The following is a 13884-nucleotide window of genomic DNA, read 5'->3' on the forward strand; positions in this document are numbered from 1 at the left end:
GAATAGAGAATTATTTAAAGCAAAGCAGATAAATACAAAAATTTGTTATGGATTATAGAAATTTTAAGCAGATGAAAAATTAATTTATGAAATTTATATTATTTACATGAGAGGAGCAATAATTTTACATTTTCTCTCTCAAAAATGCTTAATAAAAATCAAATTGTATTATATTATATATATTTAATTAAATTATTTTCAATAAACCACCAAGGCGAAGGAACGCTGTTCGGTGCAGTTATTATTATATTAATTTTGTGCCGATATGCACATTTTTAAAAACCATCATTGTTTTATTTGGTGAAAATTGAAAAAAGTTCGAACTTAAGCGGCCACCTATATTTTAATATCTTGGTAATCCACCGTAATGTACTAGGTTTTTACTTTTTTTGTTCATTTTGACAACTGATTTTACAAAATTCGGACCCGAGGAATTCAATGGTGGCAACCGTTTTGAGAAATTAGTTCAATTTTTGAGATTTTTCGGCTTGAAACCTTTCTTTTGGAATGATATTTCGGAAAAAATTGGCTTTTATTCGATTGCTTTGAAAATTGGTATTTGGGGATTTTTTGGTACGAGAAAACTGAATATGACATTTATTTTATGATAAAATCAGGTCTCAACACACTTAGCGTTAGAATTTCGTCATAAATTACTAAAAAAATATTGATATAAGTACAAAACACTTCGTTCGAAGTTCTCACTGTGACGCAATATTGTAAATCTGGAAATGTTCTGATATAAATTTTCAGTGACGCGTTCGTTCATATACGCATACAAAATGTTAATATTGCGTCGCCCCAAAAATTCTAACCCAAAGTGATAGACATGTCTAATCTAGTGTCTAATACTTAGAACAGAAAATATACGAAAATCTGAACACGCTTAACAGCACAATATTCGATCTATAAACGATTGTTTCAGTGTTTCTTAATGTTTTATGCATTTATCTATGGATACAGAGGCTGCTATTTGTGCATGTTGTGCGTTATTTTCTACATCTCGCTCGTACTCACATTCAAATGTACAAAGAATAGTAGGCCATGATATTCCAACTCGGTGTTAGCACACGAATTAAATAGCGCCTATGAAATAGCAACCGCTTTATGCATAGCTCGAGCTTAATGTTGGATTTATTTTCATATATTTTTTGTGGTGACGCAATATTAACATTTTGTATGCGTATATGAACGAACGCGTCACTGAAAATTTATATCAGAACATTTCCAGATTTACAATATTGCGTCACAGTGAGAACTTCGAACGAAGTGTTTTGTACTTATCCAATAATCAGAACACAAATACAGCCATAGCATATAGATTATAGCGATTATAGAACGCAGCGTGTATTACAGTGTAATATACATCGGTGATTTTCATAGTAGGAACATTGTTTTGTCAACGACTATACATATGTACATTTTTCATTCTCTTTTGTGCGAACTTTCTTTGGTGCATTAGATACACGACAATTCGCAGTGAACTCAACGGCTGATATTCCGTAAAGCAGCGATGATGTGCCGAGTGTACACGAATCGTCATTACTAAAAATTCAAATTGGTTGACTAGTGAAAGTAATTAATTTTGCTGGTTTTTAACGATTTTTAAAAGTTGTTACCTGGATTAGTAAATCTGTATAATTTGGCCATTTGATGGTTTATAAAGACTAAAATGGTCTTAATCGATGAAATAAGATCAATTTGAGCGTAGAAATATGAAAAATAAACCAAAACACATTTTTTTTCGATTTTTTTGAAATAGTTGTCTTCATTCTCGTTCAAGTCGCCACCATATATGACATATAACTCCATCAATTTTTAGACAACCATTTGTGCGAAGATATTTTTATTTTAACTGAAAATGTCATTTTTCAATAAATTCACATAATGACCTACCGAGCTCTTGCGGCACCATCTAGCGTTGAGCTATCGGCATGAAACTTTACACACGTTATTTGCACACCATATGGAAAAGTATTCCGAGGTAAGAGCGAAAAAATTTCAACTTTTGTGTTTTGGGTGCAAGTCTATTTCTCAATCCTATAGATAAATCGATAACTGAACTCGTCCGTGTCTGGTTCTCTATAAAATCGCATAACAGATATATTGCATATAAATACAATACCAAATGATGCCAACTCGATTAGTTTCCTATAAAAATATAACAAATCATATTTTTAGCATGGTTTGCGGTTACGATCTACCATTGAGTTCTAAAATGTTTCCCTTAATCCCTCTAAATTGATATTTATATGGTGATTTATATATATATATATGTGCAAACGTGCAAACTTAGTCTCCCTTGTTTTCTATACAGTTATTCCATTGTATTTTCACTTTGTTTTTGTTATGCTTTGCTTTGATTATTGAAATGAAAAATCATTGTTTAAGCTGGAATTTCCGTGTATATGAATCCAAGTTAGCAAATTGAATAAAAGTGAATTGAACGGCGATTAAGGCACGTAAAAATAAATTGAATTATTTAATTTTCGGAGAAACATTTTTGTATCTATTCATAAATAATAAATATATTTTTGAAGCGAAGATTCTGAATGTTTTGAAAAATATTGCAATTTATCGAATTGAATTTTTTTAAAGCATTTAATTTGACATTTTTTCCAATGTCCGATATCTGGTACATTTTCATACAAAATTGTAATGCCCAATTTTCACGATATACACTCTTGTGTTAAAGAGTTCTTCAAACAGAAAGGATTGTTCCTCTTACCAATAAGTAAGTGAAATGATGGTAAGTGAAATGTTTACTTCAATAATAAAATTGTAATTTAATTTCAAAATATTTTCATTCAGTGAAGATTTCTGATTCTTTTTATATAATGTTTAAATATTTCTTTCCAAAATTATCGCGTACATATTTTCCAAATAATGAAGTTTTTATCGCGTATCGAATGAAAACAAATTCATGATTTTTCCGTTCACAATTTTCTTTTATTTTCCGAAAAACTATGTGCGATAACTGGTACCATCTCTGTGTCCGATAACTGGTACTATACCAAACACTACATGTCCGATACCAAGGCTTGTTTCCGTGATGAAAAAAATAAAGGCTTTGTAGAACATATAGAAATATTTTGAGAGAGAAATGAATAACGTAGCGATCTACGAAAAGATTTATAAGAAATATTACATATTTTTTTCTGTAGAATAGTTCAAATTTAAACAAGCTTCTTAGGTGTTCGGTAACTGGGCACATTACGTTATTTGAAATATATTCATTTGTTCAAGAAAACAAATCTTAAAATTCTAGATACGTTACGGATAAACGGGATAATGGGATATGATTATTTCAGTATACGCAAAAAATGTAAAACGGGATAATGGGATATGATTATTTCAGTATACGCAAAAAATGTAATTAACACTTACTTAGTAGCCTTAATTGGCGTATACGAATAACATTAGAATAATTTCTTTCTACTTACATTGTATGAAATTTACTACTCACACATAAATATTAAACTGATTTTGACGATAATGTGTTATTGAATAAGTTGTTTGAAAACTTCTAAAATCTATATTAGAAAATAAAGGTGTAGTACGTACATTTTTTGTGATGAATTCACACTCAATGTATGATAATCTGGATGTATGATAATCAACGGATTCAGAAAACATTAATTCTATAAAAAATCTCTCATAAAATGTTGTCTTCCGTGTACATTAATTGTATGCAAATTATTGAAAATATCCTTTAAATACATACATTTTATCTCTTTCATTAAATAATTTAAAAGATCGAAATATGAAAAGTCAAGCTATAATTTACATATTGGTTGTTATAATAACCTTTCTCGAATACATTTTCCATCATCATAAATGTATAATTGTATATATATATATATATATTACCACGTAGATAATATCACACAAAATGAGCAAATATAAAATTGCATTCATAAAAAATATGTAAAAGCTTTGTTAATATTTATTCAAAATATAAAACCATTGAAAGGAAATTCAAGTTATTGGTTGAAAATAATTGGAATATATAGCTAACAACGCTAATAGCGACACTGAAATATCTGGAGTGTGCACACGTATGTATAGTGTTGGAGCTAGAAATTCGATAAAATATGTCTTATATGAACGACAACTAGTTGCATTTGAGCTGAATCGATAAAAATTGTTGAATGTCAACGAGCAACTTTTACTTATATTTACTTTTCACATGTGTGAACTTTGAAAAAGGAATATAAAAAGATTCAATGGTAAAAAAAGTGTGAGGCAAATAATGTTGAGAACCACTTTTTTATCGTAATTTTTGCTTGAGAACATATAAGAAAAATAATTTTAGAAAACAACTTTGCATTTTGTATAACATGAATATTTATATATATATATATATATATATATATATATATATATAAAAAGATTTTTCCACAATTTTCACTTTTCACAGAATCCAAAAAAAGCAAAAATTTTTGGTTTTCGCTTACAACTTACTGGTAAATATGTAAACCCACTGAAATACAGTTTCCAACTAAAAATGGAAAAAGATCCCACTCGTTGCTCTCGTTTTGGTCTGGAGATTTTTTCACTTGTTACTTTTATGAATATCCACTGAATGCGCGCGCAAATATTACAAATTTATAGGTGAGCTTAAACAACAACAGCAGCAGAAATGAAGCAACAGCGAGTTTTGCAGAATTCGATAATATTATCCATTTAAAAAGTATTATGAAACAACGTTAACGACATTCTAAAAACATGATGGAAGTTTTGCGCATATATATATGTACCGACATAGTAACCGTATCCGTTATGTACATTTAGACATAGGTATAATGTAGGTTTGATTTGTGCACATGTTAGCATATATACTGGAAAAAACAAATCTATTGTTAAACCCATGATTTGATGTACTTACACTATTATGGCAATAAAATTTGATTAATTAATAAGTTTTATTCCAAAACTATAGTTTATCATTAATAATTCTTTATTATTATCTGAAAACCCAAAATCAAATGTTGTTTGAATTATTTCTCTTTTTTGTTGTATATTTATAAAATTTTATGTTAATTCTTCAAAAAAAGTTCATATTCTATTTTAATGCCTAAAAATATAAATGACAGAAATGAGTAAAAAAAGTGATTTTGAAAAAAAAAAATTATCCTTATCATAAAAGCTATTGTAGTAATGGACGCCATCTATCGTGGGTAATTGATTGAGAGCTGCCAGATGTTTCCACTTCTTTTGACATTGAGAGAATGTAGTTCGAACGATTACAAGCGGAAGGCAAAAGATTATTTATCATATGAAAATGGCTGAGAAGAAGTGAATATATACAAAATAATAATTAATAATAATAATATAATATATTTAATACTTTATATTTCAGATACGGATTGATAAAAGCTCAGAAGCCAACCACACGTTTATTGGCATTTGTAAGTGACAGTGAATCTGATGAAGAGTCAGCGACAAAGACAATTTCAATGGGCGAAAGTGCCACTCAAAAACGACAGGCGCGACTTCTTCAATTAGCAGCTCAACAAGAAGATCCAACTATATTTCAATACGATGAAGTCTATGACGAAATGAGTGCAAAACGTGAAATAGAAAAAAACTCTAGATCAAATGTAAATCGATTATTTTTCTATTATTATTCTTATCGTTTCTTTTGTTTATTTTTCAACTATTTTCATTCTTATTTATACATAAATTTTAATTTAAAAAATTTAATTCAATTGCATTCGGTTCAGGGTCTGATTACCCTCCTGGAGAATGGATTAGAGAAAATACTGTTTCGATTTGCTGTTGGGATTTTCGCACAAAAAAAGTGAAGAGCAAAAAAAAACGAAAAATTAAAAATTTCCCTCCCTGGGACGCGACTGTCAGAAGCTATGGCTGGAAAGATTCATAGACTTTTCTTTCATTTATGAATGTTTGCACAGAGAGAAAAAATGTGGTATTTTTAATTCAATTTTGGTAGATTAATATAAAATCAACCAACAACGAATTAAATTTACCATTTTTGACATCTCTGAGGCATATTTTTCAAAAGAGACTATCAGTTGAATAAGTTTTACCAATTGCTTCAATACATTCACTAAATCCATGCGCTATAGCGTCGACGCAAATTCATCCATTATCGGGCATATGTTGACGGTCAATATTGGGGATTTGTGTGTAGTTTCAGTCTATTTTACCGTCAAAATGGAAAGGAAAAAAAAGAAAAAAACAATTCAGTTAGATTGAATGCAAAAATAAACTATCAATTCAATAAAGTACTCACCTACGGGTTCTTTTATATTCCGCACAGCCCTAAATAGGGACCCGTACTGCGGTCAAGGGTACAATAGAAATCCTTGGATTTAAACTATTCACGCATAGTAACTAACAAAATTGTTAAAATATTCTTCTTATGATTATTGTTGATTTTATGCTACTATCAGTTGACATTGTTCGCATGGTGTGGATTGTCAGGTCTCTTCAACGAATCGGCCAATGGTATGCCAAAAAGACGACACATTCCTATAAAATCAGAAACAAACACAAAACATTAATCAATTAATATGAACACTGAACACCTAACGCTCTGCTCTCAATTTAATATTAATACAATTGTATAATTATGCACATACCTTTGAATAAAATATTCTTTGCGGCAACAATGTCACGGTGCCAAATGACTACGTGCTCAATCATGTCTTCTGGTGCAGCATCACCCAATTCATAGTATTCTCGAGTTAATGACCAAGTTTTGAAGATAACTTTTATCTTTGGCACTAAACGCTCGATGTTCTCACGATCTGGATTGATTGCTCTCTCTACAATTCGCTCTTTCTTAAGCTCTTGTCTGCTCAAATTCGTCACAATTATCGGTGGTAGTCCAACAATCGGTTTTGGTATGCAATTTCGACAAATTTTGAAGCGATGCGAATTGGTGTTTCTTGGAAATCGCTCGTGACAATTGGCACACGTTATTCATCTTGAAAACTGACCTTTGTGTGCTCTTGTTTCTTGAAACTGATTGCCAATTTACGCGTTCCCGGGCATCTTTTCCGCTTCTTTATGCCCCATGGCCGATTTGGTGCCATTTCTCCAGCACCAATCCAAATCCAAGACGGTTTGTTGTTCGTTATCCGCATGGCAACTTTATCACTTGTTTTGGTAGCCTTGATGTGGCGATCGAGATCCAATCGTGCATATTTTCGAGTCGCATATGCTTTCATTCCCATTCGTAGCATCTTGATGCGATGCCGAATGTACGTTTTCCATGTGGATCCACGCGGCGATGGTATGAATGGGTACGATCTGAGATCCAGTTGTTCTTCTTCAACATACCACCAGGTCAATCGATCTGCCTTTCGATCTCTCTTCTTCTGCTCGGTTTGCCAATGAAATCGTGGATTGGATATTTTAATGTTATCCTGTTAAATAATTTCGTCAAATTTCAATCACGTTCCGAAAGAAAAAAATTGTAATAACAAACTTAATTTACCTCAATGTTTCAATTGATATGGCGGCGCACAACGGCCACCCACGTTTTCTCGTTCGGATCGATGGCACTAGCATATGTCATGTTGTTAAATGTGGCCTGCTCCGAATTTTCCACCCAAGCCTTCGCTGGCTTCTCGTACAATATTGACACGCAAACACTATTGGTGATGATTTGCGAGTGAAACCGCTTCTGCTTGCCGTAATACATATCTTTCATATCCAATCGAACGTTTTTCAGTTGGAATCGGCATAACGGGACAAGTGCGAAATTGTTCAATTTTGGCGGTCGATTGTTCGTTATCAATCCATTGCGACGAAATGCATGCCATTGTTGTGCATATTGATGAAACACTTCGATTTGGCGTTGCATTTGACCGAACATCCACAGTGATTGGAACCAATTGTCCTTAACGAACTCATTGACAGTGACCGGAACCAATTGTCCATTATGAACTTTTTGACACCGCCAACCGATTCTTTCCAGTTCATACAATAAAATGTTCATCTTATTTGTTCTCTTTTCATCACCATGTGTCAGATCTTTGTTACTAGTGGCGTACACTTTTGCGTTTCGTATATCGATGCCGTCGAATTTTGATCCATAGTATTGATGGCCATTGATATTCATGTTATAATACCAGCGTTTCATTTGAAAAAACGATTCAACATGTTCTGAACAATAAGTGTTGAGATTGGTCTGGGTATTTCGAATGTGATCTTGGTAGAAATAATTGAAACCATTTCCCAAGCATTCTTTATCGGGCCATGCACCCGGTACGACTTAGGCATATATCTGTCCCCTTAGCTACAAACAGCCACCTGGCGGTCAGATATATCTGACACATATATATGTGTCATCTATCCATTACATTGCTTTGACAGCTAAGCGGGCTAAAAAATATTCATTGTAAATAAAATACTTGTCCATTATATTTTAAATTGTATAAAACCAATTGTTTTTTTTTGTGTTGCTATTGTGGAGCAAAAATTAAAGCAAATTATTTTAATTTAAAAAGGCATGAAAAATTACATGCAAAAAGTGTTCAGAGAGTGAAGTGTGCTTCTGAAAAATGTCAACAAACATTTGCGGCATATACGGGATTTTTCAAAAATAACAATAACTCTGATGGTATACGATCAAACGAATCCATTGGAAAACACTGCACAAAAACAAATTAACAATAGTTTAATTCAATATCGATGTTCTCTTTCTGAATGCTTCGCAAAATTCGTCGCATATTCTCCGTTGAACGCAAACTTATAAACACATGACGATGCAAAAAAAAACACAAGCACACTAAATCTAAACAAACAAAACACTACAAAGAAATCGGTTTTCCAGATGAAACTTAAATCAAAGCACATTTTAAAATCGATGCGATCCAAATTACACAATGACCGAAGTTGAACGTCATCTTTCTTCTGCATTAAATCTTCTCGCATCAAACCCGCCGAACGAATTTCCAGTTGATTTGGAATATTTACTGTTCAGGTTTGTGAATGCTTTGTTGTTTGCAATATAAAACAAAGTCGAACGCAAAATTTGGTGGGAATAATCCATTATTCTTTGCAAACACACACAACAATTCGACTTATATGAAAGAAATTTACTGTCCAAATGAATAAAACTAAAAACACGATCACGACTTGTCTCTTGAGTATGTAAAATTACTGTGAAACGTCAAATTGTGAACGAAATGTGACAATATTCGGTTTCGATTTGAATTTGGTGTGCACACAATCAAGAACATTCGGGCATACACAGTATGACTTATTAAAGAAGTATTGAAAGAGAGTGATAACATGCATATAATCATCAACTTTCCATTGACACGAAAATTACCACCGAAATGGGTGAAAACGTTACATTTTTCAACGTTAAAATAGATAAAAAAACGTTACATTTTTGTTTGCTGGGGCCCATGATCATCTGTGGTTTCGAAAACTTGAATTAAAAATACTTTCTGTGTGTACAAAAGAATCGTATGACTTGCAATTTATAATAATAATAATAATAACTGCACCGAACAGCGTTCCTTCGCCTTGGTGGTTTATTGAATATATTTTAAATAAATACAAAATAATTATATTCTTACATCTAGTAGTTTTGAAGGAGATTAATAATTTTCTCAGTATGTTTTCTATTCAATTCTATCTATTTTGTTTTAAATATTTTTCAATTCTCAGTTTGACTGTTGATAAATTTACTTCTAAATCAATTAAAGTAGTATCACTGTTTGGTTTTTTTTTTCGTATAATAATCATTGAATAAGCATGTAATTAATTGGTTCACACTTCGTGTAATCGCTTCTTCCAATCGGTATATCAAAAAGCGGCGTTGCACGGATATTATGCGCTGAATCATGATAATTTAAACTGTTTGATATATGGCTCGACTTCATATCTCCATTAATAATTTTGAATATAAAAGACACCTGCGCCATCTCGCGTCTCTCCTCAAGCGTAATCATTTGTAGAAACAGGAGTCTATGCTCATATTTAGGAAAAACATGTTTACATTATGTTGCGCAGCAAATATAAATAAAATCGTAAATTAGATTGGAAACCTTACATTTTTCAACGTAAAAGTGAACTTAAAACTTTACATTTTTGTTTTTATCCTCCCAGGTAAATAGAGAATCAAAATACATTAGCAAATTGTTAATTACGGCGGAAAAGCGGAAAATCGAACATGAGGGACGTATTGAGAGAAAAATGCAACGGGAACGTGAAGCTGAGGGCGATCAATTTAAAAATAAGGAGGTTTTTGTTACCTCTGCCTATCGGCAAAAATTGGAACAATTGAAAACGGTCGAAGATGAAGCACGACGCGAAGAATACTTGGAGAGTGTTGGCGATGTACGCAAACAAAAAGATTTAAGTGGCTTCTATCGTCATATCTACGAACAAAAAATATGTGCCAACGAGGAAATAAAAAACAAAGAGAGAGCAAGCAAGCGACGTGTATATAGAAAACGAAGTGAAAACTTAGATGAAGAAAAAACATCAGAAACTCCAGGAAAAAAAAATATTCATTTACAATCGAACTTGGATGCGGACTCAGATTTCGATATTGACTCCTCCTCAGACTCTGAAGAACAAAATGTACAAACTGTTATAAATTTTGATAACAATACGAAAGAAGTATTAAAAGACATTTTGTTGAAAGAAGATAAATCAAATACGAAGAAAGTGAAAAAGGACGGAGAACAAATTAATAAAGCTCAAATTATTGCTTTGGAGAATAAACCATCGTTCGCAATATGGCAAAAACGGACGGTTGGAGATGATTATACTGCAGCTGTTAACCGATATTACGAACGAAAAAAGCAAATCGCCGGAACGGGAAATTGCAATTACTTTTAAACGCTGGATACATAAAATTCTAAAATTGAAATAAAGGTTAATGAAACGATTCTTTGATTTGTTGCGTAAAATGATACTGGAATTTTTTTCTTTGTTATAGAAGTTTTGAGACTGTATTCCGATAAATAAACATAATAATAATAATATATATAATATTGATGAATAAATTTTATCTCTAATTGGCTGCAAATTTGATATATTTCCGAAAAACTCATTTCTTCCCCAATAGACGATTAATTTCTTTGTTTTGTCTACCTGGAATGACAAAAAAATAATATTGTATTATATTACTCATAGGTAGTATAACTTTTAAATTACCGAGCTTAGCATCAACATTTTCTACTTTAGTCGTAATATTTTCGATTAAATCGTTTTGATCGTCAATCTCTTGATTCAAGTCAATTGCAAGCCCCTTTAGACGTGATAAACTTCCTGCCATTTCGTCTAAGTTCTTTCTCGAAATAAGTTAAAGTTTTTAATTACAAAAAGTTTTTAGTAAATTTATATAAGTTTAAACTTATTACTTTATCTAATTGTTTGTTGAAATTTCCACCTGTACCAGTAATTGTTGATTGCGACTGATGTAAAATACTTTCTGACTGCATATTTGTCCCATGTAATTGTGAAAACGATTGGACGTTTCTTTTATCAACTGTTGGTGTTGGCGCTACTTGTGAAAGAGGTTGTTCATCTCTTTGCCCAGCAATGTAGTTTTTCAAACCACCAAAAATACCTAAGGATAAAAAAAATGGAAATTAAACAATAAGTAACCGAACAGAAAAAAAAATGAAATTTTAAAGTAATGGAATAGTAATTTTAAAGTAAATATGCTTTCAAAAATACTTTTTAAGCCGTTCAAATGTTTTTGACTGAAACGCAATGTTTGATTAATATCATCTAGATGTTTATTGGTATTTTCCAATTGTTCGCGTTGTCGTGTTAGCTCCTCAGCCGTTGCAACTCCAACTTTTTCAGTTTCATAGAGAAGACCCAAACTTCGATTTGAAGACGCAAGTGTGCGTTCCTCAATAGCTCTTGTTTTTTCCTGATAACTAAATGGTTGATCTTGCCGTGCTCGTGATGAATTTTTCAAAAATGTTTCGTCATCGATATCATCGTCATCAAATAAATTCGCAGAATTAGCTGTATATCTGTATCCTGACATTGCTTCAATCTTTTTGCTTTGCACTGAAACTCACAAATAATTCAATCAAAGAGTCTGATGAAATGGATTCACTAAAGGTTGTCAAAAAATGTATTAAAAAAATTAATTGTTGTGGAAGTCACAATAATCTTGATAAACAAAGAATTTTTTACTTTGCTGACATCTGTCATTTATGTATGAGTCTGTATGTGAGAGCATGTATGTGAAATTTTTTCCAATCATGAAAAGCTACTCGTAGTCACTCCATTCATGCCGTAACACCATCTATCGTAAAAAAATATATAAGGTCTTACATCCGTAAGATGAACTTTTCCACACTGGGATCCACAATATGCATTTATTACGTATCTTTTTTCGTAAATATGAATTCATGAGACCACTGAATCTGATATAAGTTTTGCAATACAAATAATTTTTGATGGACTTTTCAATGCCTGTATGATATCGTAATCATGTGAAAATGTGCAGATGTTATTTTTTTCACAAAAAGCTAACATTCTGAAAGTTTGAAGAAATTTCAATACAATTGAGTATATACAAAATTTTCGATTTTGAGCGAAAAATCCAAAATTTTGTTCGGGAGGTACCCCTATTATCCATTCAAATCTCTTCAAACTCTCGGAATGTTATTTTCGTGTGAAAAAATAACCTGTGCAAAGTTTCAGTTCATTACGATATCATACAGGCATGGCTTTCATACAAAATTCCAAATTTTTTGAAATTTTTGTATGAAAAGTGTGTTGAAATTTTTTTGTATCGCAAAACTAAAGTCATATTCGGTTTTCTCATACCCAAAAACCCCCCAATACATATGTTTGATTGTTTAAAAATACAATAAATAACACGTGTATCACTCAAAATGTGCACAAATTCAGACGTTCGCCATTTGAACAACAAACACTCAATATTGAATTCTTTTTTATTGGTATAAACCTTTATTCATAGGCTATCGAATAGCACATTTGCATTACACTCAATCTACCATTGTCTTCGATTTTTCTTAGTATGCGCCGAACCTTCAAAATCATACTTTGGCAGACCGGTTTGTCAATTTATTTCAACTTTCTCTCAATCCATCCAATCGATTGTTGCACGTTTCAAATATTTTGGACCTTCGCCTATAACAAACATCCAAAAACAGAAGAGAAATAATTAATATGGTGTCTTTTTGTGAAGTTAAAAAGATGGTCCTTTTTTCATGGAAATGCTATTTTTCAAGAATTGAGCCATTAGTGTGGTTTTTTCTGCTTGCAAAGCAAAATTCTGTCTTAAGTCAGATAGTTCCCAATGAATTCTATCGATTCCAACAGTAATTGGTTGATAATGGAGCAAATAATGGAGGTTTTACCCTACGTTTCAGCACCAAATTCGAGAATAATGGCTAGTAAACACCTTCCAAAGAAGATCCTACAGAACAAACACCCCTTTCGGTTTGTCGACGTCTCCAGTCTTATATATTAGTGCCCTAACATAATCAATGCAAAAGAAACCACTTGCACTTGATTCATCGTTCGATTTGGCGATTAATGTTTCACTGTCCAAAATTTTGAATTTTTCAATGCAACATGCTATGCGGTGAAGTAAACACCCAATTTTTGACACACTTTAGCATTTTTTCATAACTTATTTTGCTGATTACTAATGATCGTGTTTAAATATATTGTTTTCGTTCAAATTTGGATGTGCTGTAACCATAAGAATCCATGTGCTGTAACCATAAATTATAATAATAGCTGCACCGAACAGCGTTCCTTCGCCTTGGTGGTTTATTGAATATATTTCAAATAAATACAAAATAATTATATTCTTACATCTAGTAGTTTTGAATGAGATTAATAATTTTCTCAGTATGTTTTCTATTCAATTCTATCTATTTTGTTTTAAAT

At 31.9% G+C, this 13884-nt stretch overlaps 3 protein-coding genes and 1 long non-coding RNA gene across 11 annotated transcripts in view; 1 reads left to right on the top strand and 3 right to left on the bottom strand.

Moving 5' to 3' along the window:
- Positions 1 to 4544, bottom strand: part of LOC116348425 — a 77679-nt gene extending 73135 nt beyond the window's left edge. For 3 of the 8 annotated variants that reach the window (XM_031779419.1, XM_031779426.1, XM_031779418.1), the window contains exon 1: positions 4465 to 4483. Coding sequence is in view for 2 of the 8 variants with exons in the window: in XM_031779422.1 (XP_031635282.1) it covers positions 3565 to 3566 (2 nt within the window). In the remaining 6 variants the exon portion in view is untranslated. Of the gene's footprint in view, positions 1 to 1896; positions 1929 to 3387; positions 3446 to 3564; positions 3642 to 4464 lie in introns of those variants that run through there. The other 5 variants (XM_031779422.1, XM_031779421.1, XM_031779423.1 and 2 more) reach the window with 5 other exon arrangements.
- A 653-nt stretch (positions 4545 to 5197) lies between these two features.
- LOC116348427 (nuclear speckle splicing regulatory protein 1) lies at positions 5198 to 10907 on the top strand. The gene is made up of 3 exons (XM_031779429.1): positions 5198 to 5298; positions 5363 to 5603; positions 10096 to 10907. The coding sequence occupies exons 1-3, from the start codon at positions 5279 to 5281 to the stop codon at positions 10831 to 10833; spliced, it is 999 nt and encodes a 332-aa protein (XP_031635289.1). The 5' UTR covers positions 5198 to 5278; the 3' UTR covers positions 10834 to 10907.
- On the bottom strand, positions 6060 to 7374 carry LOC116348430. Its single transcript, XR_004201806.1, has 3 exons — positions 6609 to 7374; positions 6260 to 6498; positions 6060 to 6164 (listed from the first exon to the last, which is right to left on the bottom strand). It is a non-coding gene; the product is annotated as an uncharacterized LOC116348430 (long non-coding RNA).
- LOC116348429 (synaptosomal-associated protein 29) lies at positions 10891 to 12164 on the bottom strand. The gene is made up of 4 exons (XM_031779430.1): positions 11677 to 12164; positions 11358 to 11566; positions 11152 to 11284; positions 10891 to 11088 (listed from the first exon to the last, which is right to left on the bottom strand). Exons 1-4 carry the CDS (start codon positions 11996 to 11998, stop codon positions 11045 to 11047), a joined length of 708 nt encoding a protein of 235 aa, XP_031635290.1. The 5' UTR covers positions 11999 to 12164; the 3' UTR covers positions 10891 to 11044.
- Between the last annotated feature and the right edge of the window lie 1720 nt (positions 12165 to 13884).

This window comes from Contarinia nasturtii, unplaced genomic scaffold, assembly GCF_009176525.2.
Source record: "Contarinia nasturtii isolate CC-2019 unplaced genomic scaffold, AAFC_CNas_1.1 Cnas_scaffold_2426, whole genome shotgun sequence".
Classification (NCBI taxonomy): domain Eukaryota; kingdom Metazoa; phylum Arthropoda; class Insecta; order Diptera; family Cecidomyiidae; genus Contarinia; species Contarinia nasturtii.

Bases quoted from the DNA above. Each gene is read 5' to 3' on its own strand.
- LOC116348427 (XM_031779429.1), top strand. From the start codon at position 5,279: ATGAAAATGGCTGAGAAGAA. The intron at 5,299-5,362 runs GTGAATATATAC...TTTATATTTCAG, and splicing joins ATGAAAATGGCTGAGAAGAA to ATACGGATTGATAAAAGCTC. The intron at 5,604-10,095 runs GTAAATCGATTA...TTATCCTCCCAG, and splicing joins AAAAAAACTCTAGATCAAAT to GTAAATAGAGAATCAAAATA.
- LOC116348429 (XM_031779430.1), bottom strand. From the start codon at position 11,998: ATGTCAGGATACAGATATACAGCTAATTCTGCGAATTTATTTGATGAC. The intron at 11,567-11,676 runs GTATTTTTGAAA...TTTTATCCTTAG, and splicing joins ACATTTGAACGGCTTAAAAA to GTATTTTTGGTGGTTTGAAA. The intron at 11,285-11,357 runs GTAATAAGTTTA...ATTTCGAGAAAG, and splicing joins TCAACAAACAATTAGATAAA to AACTTAGACGAAATGGCAGG.